General features: G+C 39.7%; 1 protein-coding gene across 1 annotated transcript; it reads right to left on the bottom strand.

Annotated features, from left to right (window-relative positions):
- Nucleotides 1–751: 751 nt before the first annotated feature.
- On the bottom strand, nt 752–2,835 carry LOC309974442 (heat shock cognate 71 kDa protein-like). The gene is given in 4 exon segments (XM_082859048.1): nt 752–947; nt 1,386–1,427; nt 1,430–1,883; nt 1,887–2,835. Coding segments are annotated over 4 exon segments (1,491 nt in total). The 5' UTR covers nt 2,784–2,835; the 3' UTR covers nt 752–849.
- Between the last annotated feature and the right edge of the window lie 5,417 nt (nt 2,836–8,252).

Here is an 8,252-nt window from a genome sequence, read left to right as displayed (position 1 = left end):
TACTTGTCCTCCTGGAGTCTCAGTTTCCTCATCTACAAAATCTTGAACATCTCATGGGGTGGTTGTGAAGTATACAAAAGCTTATTGAGTGGTGGTCATGAGCTTGGGGAATGAATCCCTTTTCTTTTCACAAGAAAGCTTCCTGTCCTGTCCTGTCCTCTTCTCTCCCCTTCCATCCCATCCCTCTTCCTCCTCCTACTTTCCTCCTCCTTCACCTGGCCATACTTAATAGTCTTGGAGAAGGGGCTGGCCACACCAGAAAGATCAACTTATGGTTTAGGGTGGGGACTTTGGGTGATATGGTATCAGTGGACCTAGAGATTGACTTTGTCCATGTGGGCAATCAATCAATCAATCAACTATGCTTATGTAATGAAGCCTCAATACAGTTCTGGACACAGAGGTTCAGCTGAGCTTCCAGGGGTGGCAACACTCAGTGAGTATTGTCACGCAGCAATACTAGGACCTCCTGAGGACAATGGAAATGTCACAGTTGGGACTCTCCTAGACTCTGCCATATGCAGCTCTTCTTTTAGCTGATTTTAATGTATTCTTTCCCTGTAGTAAATGCAACTGTGGATATAATAGCTTTCATTGAGCTTGTGAGTCTTTTTTTTTATGGTGCCCATTTTAAATACAGTTTTATTTAAGACATTGCATTTTCCATTTACAATACAGTGCTTGTAAAGTGCAATGTTATTTCCTTTCCCTGTGCACACATTCCATGTTCAAGTATCAAGAATGTCCAGTTTACTACAGCAGCTCAACTTTAAAACTGCCATGGAATTTGCTACAAATTTGGGTCCTTTAATGTTGTGTGGAACAAAGCTAAACCTATGCTAGGCTGGCTTAATCAACCTCTTCAATGGTGGGCCCAGAGGAGGCACCACCAGACGGTGGAGCTCCACTACCAGGGAAGCCCCCGGGCATTCCTCCTGGCATGCCTCCTGCGCTCTGGTACAGCTTGGTAATGATGGGGTTGCAGACTTTTTCCAGCTCCTTCTGCTGATGTTCAAATTCTTCCTTCTCTGCAGTCTGGTTCTTATCAAGTCAGTTGATTATTTCATTACACTTATCAAGAATCTTCTGTTTGTCCTCATCATTAATCTTGCCTTGAAGTTTCTCATCCACAACAGTAGCTTTCGTGCTGAAAGCATAGGATTCAAGAGAATTCTTCGAAGACACCTTATCCCGCTGCTTCTCATCTTCAGCTTTATACTTCTCTGCTTCCTGAACCATACGTTCAATGTCTTCTTTGCTCAAACGGCCCTTGTCATTAGTGATGGCAATCCTATTCTCTTTTCCTGTGTTCTTATCCACAGCAGAGACATTGAGGATGACATTGGCATCAATATCAAAAGTGACTTCAATCTGAGGAACACCACGGGCGGCAGGCGGTAAGCCTGTGAGTTCAAACTCGCCAAGCAGTTGTTATCTTTTGTCATGGCATGCTCACCTCCATAAACCTGAATGAGTACACCAGGCTGGTCCGAGTAGGTTGTGAAGGTCTGCGTCTGCTTGGTGGGAATGGTGGTGTTGCGTTTGATGAGGACAGTCATGACTCCACCAGCAGTTTCAATTCCAAGGGAAAGAGGAGTGACATCCAACAGCAGCAAGTCTTGAACATTTTCAGATTTGTCTCCAGATAGAATGGCTGCCTGGAGAGCTGCACCATAAGCAACAGCCTCATCAGGGTTGATGCTCTTATTCAGTTCTTTCCCATTGAAGAAATCCTGTAGAAGTTTCTGAATCTTGGGGATGCGGGTTGAACCACCCACCAGGACAATATCATGGATCTGAGACTTGTCTAGCCTGGCATCCCGAAGGGCTTTCTCCACAGGGTCCAGTATGCCACGGAACAGGTCAGCATTCAGTTCTTCAAATCAGGCACAGGTAATTAAGATGTAGAAGTCGATTCCTTCAAAGAGGGAATCAATCTCAATACTGGCCTGGGTGTTGGAAGAGAGAGTGTGCTTAGCACGCTTACAAGCAGTACGAAGGCGACGGACAGCCCTCTTGTTCTCACTGATGTCCTTCTTGTGCCTGCACTTGAATTCTGCAATAAGATGGTTGACCATCCAGTTGTCAAAGTCTTCTCCACGTAAGTGGGTATCTCCAGCTGTAGATTTGACCTCAAAGATTCCATTCTCAATAGTGAGGATTGACACATCAAAAGTGCCACCACCTAAATCAAAGATCAGCACATTTCTTTCTGCTCCAACATTTTTGTCTAAGCCATAGGCAATAGCAGCAGCAGTCGGTTCGTTGATTCTAAGTACATTGAGCCCAGCAATAGTTCCAGCATCTTTGGTAGCCTGACGCTGAGAATCATTAAAGTAAGCGGGTACTGTGACAACAGCATTGGTAATAGTCTTCCCAAGGTAGGTTTCTGCTATTTCCTTCATCTTTGTCAAAACCATGGATGACACCTCCTCTGGATAAAAACCTTTTGTCTCTCCCTTGTATTCTTCTTGAACCTTAGGCCTGCCTGCATCATTCACCACCATGAAGGGCCAATGCTTCATATCAGACTGGACAACAGCATCATTAAATCTTTGTCCAATGAGGGGTTTGGCATCAAACACCATGTTGGTGGGATTCATTGCAACTTGATTGTTTGCAACATCACTGATCAATCGTTCGGTATCAGTAAAGGTGACATAGCTAGGTGTAGTTCGGTTCCCCTGATCATTGGCAATTATTTCCACCTTTCCGTGCTGGAAGACACCCACACAAGAATAGGTGGTGCCAAGATCAATGCCAACTGCAGGTCCCTTAGACATGGTTGCTGGAGCGCAGGGCCGGGTCCACTGGAGGAGAAAACAGCAACCTATAGAGCTGCCGTTGCGTTCAGCAAGCTGTGAGTCTTTCTAGTGAGTTATGGAATCTGAGGATGGTTTTGGGAAACCCTCAAACTTAGTTGTTTTCAGAAATGAGAATGATCTTCTCTCTAACTTTGTAGTTGGACCTTAACTCCTTGCCTTTGGAGTCAAAAGCCTTATTTAGCATTGGCAGTTGGGAGGAGTGTTCTCTTACCTTACAGTTTAGCTAACTCCAGGTACCATCCCCACTATTTATTACTTCTTCCTCAAAATTCTGAAAAAACCTTGTATCATCTTTGTCATCTTTCATGATTTTGGTGATTTTGGGAATGGAAGAAAGAAAAGAAATATTTGTCAGGTACTTATTTGTTTTGAGCTGTGGGTGAAATGCCATTGAAATTGTGCAGTTTAACTTCCTTCAGGGAGATGTAAAGAAAAGTTTGCCCTTGTTACTTGTATGGTTAATTCGCTCCACAAATGCTTGTGTCCAGGCATTGTTCTAAATGCTTTATGTGTATTAACTCATTTGATATAATGACCGTTGAGTCATTATATGACTCAAAAGACTTTATTATTATTATTTACATCATCACACAAGTGAGCAAACTGGGGCCACGGCAATGAAATAACCTGCATAAGCTCCCACAGCCAACAAATGATTGAGCCAGGCAGAAACTCAGGCTCCAGAACTGTAGCCCCTTTGTTATTGAGGCTGTGGATTAAAAATCTCGAGTCTTAGATTAAAAGACGCCAAGTCTAGTGGGGAAGACAGACTCATAAGCAAACAATAATATTATCATACAAGTTCTACAATAGAGTGCAGAAGTGGGAGGAACAAATCTGAGTTGCTTCAACTGGAAAATTGAGATAGATTTTACTTAGCCCTCTTCCTTGTGCTTCAGAACCAGTCCACCTCCACATCTGTCAATTCTACCCTCTACCTCACCCCAAATTATCTGGAAGCAATTCTTTGTTGCGAATATCTTTTCCCAGACTGTAATTTGTCCTTTAACTTTGTCTGTGATGTCTTTTGTTAGACAGAAGTCTGAAAATTTAATTTAAAATATTTTTATATCACCCTACTACAAGTAATAAAGACATTACATTTTCTTCCAAAAATAAAAAAAAAATTGCTCTTCACATTTAGGTGTTAGGTACACCATTTGTTAGATCTTGAATTTACTTTTGTGCACTGCATGTGCTAAGAATACCGTTTTATATTTTTTCCCCTTATAACATTGGCTCAGCTCCAATGATCTGCAATCCATGTATTTATGGTCTATTTCTGGGTTTTCTATTCTGGTCCTTTGGTGTGTCCATTTTCACAGTAAAAAACACACTTAATTCACAAACATAATTTTACAACAACAAATTTAACACAAAATTAATAAATAAATGTAATTTTATAATAATATAGATATAATAAAAATATCATAATTATAACTTTATGTTAAAGCTTTATATTAGATAGAACAAATGTTCCTATATTGCTCTTAAAAATTATTTTTGTTATTCTGGTCCTTTTCATTGAGAGAGGACAGCTTAAGAAATGTATCAACATATCAGAGACTCACACACATCCACACATACACAAATGTGTTGAATTTTGATCGATGTTCCATTGATTTTATAGATTAACTATTTGGGAGATTTATAATTTTACAATATTGGATCTTCCTGTCTTTGAACATGGTATTCCACTTATTTCAGGCTTCCATAATGTTTTCCAATAGTTTTCTAATTTTCTCCATATAGTTTGTGTACACCATTTTTTCGACTTTTTTTTTCTGTAGGTAACTTATTGTTATCTTAAAGTTACCTCTGTACACCATATGTTTTTTGACTAATGTTTACTAACAGTTAGATATTGGTATAAAGAAATGCAATTGATTTTTATATGTCATTCTATATCTAGCTCCCTTACTCAGCTCTCTTATTAAATCTGATAACTTGCTTATCAATTGCTTTGAGTTTTAAATATAAATATGTTTTCTGTGAATTATGGTTATCTTATTTTTATTTTTCTAATCCCTACACTTCTTATTTCTTTTTAGTTTCTTATTGCTTTGGTTAAGACCTCCAGTGCAAAATCAAAGAGAAGCAGAGGTAAAGGGTGCCATGATTTCCTCCTGCTGGTGTTACACCTTGTACAATCCCCTCTCCTTGAGTGTAGGTGGGACCTGGCACTTGCTTCTAGACAATAGAATCTGCCACTCCCATGATTAAGTAAAACAAAAAAAGTAAAAAGTTAACTAAATTAACTTAGTTAATTATTTTAGTTAATTGATATAGTAGTTAATTTTAGTCAATTAAAAAGTTCTTGTGGAGAATTTAAAATTAAAAAATTCTCCTTGTGAGTTTGAAGACATAAGCTGCCATGTTGTTGTGAGATGGTCACATAGGAAGGAATTGCAGGTGGCCTATAGGCCTGTACCTAGCCAGTAAGAAAATGGAACCTCAGTCACACAACTGTAAAAATATGTAATCTCACTTCGTTGTGGTGTGTAATTCTTTTTATTTATTATTGGATTCGATTTGTTAATATTTCATTGAAAATTTTTGCATCATATTTATGAGGGCTGTAGTTTTCCTTCCTTGTAATGTCTTTGTCTGGTTTTGGTATTAAGGTAATACCTGCTTCATAGAATGAGTTAGGAAGTATTCCTTCTGCTTCTATTCTCTGAAAGAGATTTAGTATAATTTCCTCCATAAATGTTTGGCAGAATTCACTAGGAAACACATCTGGGCATGGTACTTTCAGTTTGGGAAGGTTATTAATTATTGGTTCAATTTTTTTAATGGATATAGGCCTGTTCAGTCTGTTTTCCCTTGTGTGAGTTTTAGATTGTGTCTTTTAAGGAATTGGTCCACTTCATCTAGGTTATCTAATTTCTGGAGATAGAGTAGTTAATAGTATTTCTTTATTATTATTTAATTTCCGGGGGATCTGTAGTGATGTCTCCTCTTACATCTCTGTTATTAGTAATTTGTGTCTTCTCTCTTTTTCCTTCCTTAGTCTGGCTAGAGGCTTATCAAAGAACTATTGATCTTTTCAAAGAACATTTTTTGTTTTCATTTATTGTGTCTCTACTTTTAAAAATTATTAAGTAGTAGTTTCTTTCATTCTTTCTAAATCAGTCTTGAATTTCTTTTAAAAGCCCAAACTTAGTGTGAATTTAGCACTTGTGTTTTTGTTGTCAAACATATGCAGAAGCCTGCCTGCAATTTATACTCATATCGTTCTCATGTGCACAAATGATTCAGTGGTCACATTATGTATTTAAATACTCACCTCCTAATCCCTAAGGCACTGACTTCACTTAAAGTTGCTATAATATCTAATTAATCTTTGTAATATCCTCCATTTTGAGCTCAAATAATTTTTTTTTCTGGCTAAGAGCTAGTTTAAGAGATGTGACCAAAATGTACCTTGTCATAAGCAGGGGTGTCTAAAATACATGTCATATTTTCAATAATGGACTTAGCTCACAAAATGATCATCTCTGCCACATCACTTTTTAAGACTTGAGAGAAAATATTAGGAGTATGCTGTCTGCTGTCCAGCACCTGATTATTGAACTAATAATGTTCCAAGTATGTCATTTATCACAGAAATAATTTTTTAAAAAACTTTATATGCTACTGAGTTCCCTGAAATCTACTATATAATTGAATATCTTAATTTTTCCTCCCAGAAAGAGCCCTTAGAGATTATTTAATTCAATCCCCTCCTTTTATGTTTAAGGAAATAGTGTCAGAGAAATAAATGATGTGCTCCAGACCATAGAGCTGAAGCCTGGTTAGGTTTCCCTCGCCCTAAGCTCTGCTCATTAAGGAGCCCTGAATAAGTCTTAACTGTGACTAACCTGTCCCCATGCATGTTGCTTTACCTGAAGGAAGTGTGGGGTTTCCAGGGTTAGCTGCTGGTATGCACGCTTGTAATCGGTGCATAGGAGTAGCTGCTGCCATAGAGCATGTGCCACATACAGCCTGTCCTTCTTCATAAGAAAAGTTCTTGGAACTGAACTCCTATGTTCCAACTTGATTCTCAAATACTTGCAATTTTGCAGTACTGGTTGATTGGACCACTGAACTTTGTTCCTAGAAGATTCGAGCTCTTCAAAAGGAATTTCATCCAGGCCAACATGTTCATCATATTGTCTGATGTTTTTAATAATGGGTGATAAAGACCTTTTCTAAGTGAAATCTCAGCTTGACCTGAGATTTTGGTATTGTCTGGTTTGTCTGGTTTTTGTATTAGGGTAATACCTGCTTCATAGAACCAGACAAAACCTGTCTCAATGCCCTGTCTCATTGTCATTTGAGACAATGCCCTGTCTCAAATCGTATTTTATGCTGCAATGCTAATGTGGGCACATGCACCACATCTGCAACTTTGCTGGATCCTATAGAGAGTCTAAAACCGATACAGCCCTGCTCATCTTCTCTTTCATTTAACAACCAGAACTGAAGAGTCTGGCAAAAGAAGAACTCCTTTAAGATTTTCCCTTGCCAGTCATCTGTGTCCTCTTGTTCTGGGTCTTGTACGTAGGAACTTTTTGTACAAAGAACCACAGACCAACAAATTTCAGAAGGCATTTTCCTGATATGATTCCTGGGCATGCTCTGATAACTTACCCCAAACACTTATTGGGCAATGGGGCTCAGCTCCTGAGTTCTAGCCCTGTAATTGACAAAGCCAAACTTCTGTTGTGTCCATGTTGCTGTGGCTGTCCGTTGCTCTGTTGTCCATTTTTGTGTGTGTGTGTGTGTGTGGTACGCGGGCCTCTCACTGTTGTGGCCTCTCCCGCTGTGGAGCACAGGCTCTGGACGCGCAGGCTCAGCAGCCATGGCTCACGGACCCAGCCGCTCCGTGGCACGTGGGGTCTTCCCGGACCGGGGCACGAACCCGTGTCCCCTGCATCGTCAGGCGGACTCTCAACCACTGCGCCACCAGGGAAGCCCTGTGGCTGTCCATTTTTATAGAATCACTGCTCTTCAATGCCTAATTTCATGGTTTCCTCTGCTGTAAATAACCACAGAGGAGAAGAATCTAAAGCAAATACAGTAAGGCTGCTTATTTTGACCAAATTGACAATTAATTAATTCCACCTGCTAGAAGTTGCAGTCAACATCTGCAGCAAGAGCAGCATCTTCTGGATGAACAGAAGAAATGAAAAAAGTGGGGAATGGGTCTGAGATCTTGGTGCATAGGCTTCATGGCTGTGTATCCAGGGACTGATATTTATTTCCAGGTGTATGTAAGAAACTCTCAGAAAATAAGAGCTAAACAGCACTCATAAGAGAGTAGGAGGAAAGCTTTAATTACATCTATCTTCAAATGCAAGATGGAGATGGAAATCTCAGCACCTGGTATATTTCAGAAAGCGTGGGACGAATGGCCACCTCCATTGTGTTCATGTGTATGCC

Source organism: Leucopleurus acutus (genome assembly GCF_964270905.1).
Source record: "Leucopleurus acutus genome assembly, chromosome: 17".
NCBI lineage: Eukaryota > Metazoa > Chordata > Mammalia > Artiodactyla > Delphinidae > Leucopleurus > Leucopleurus acutus.
This window is presented reverse-complemented; position numbering and strand designations above follow the sequence as displayed.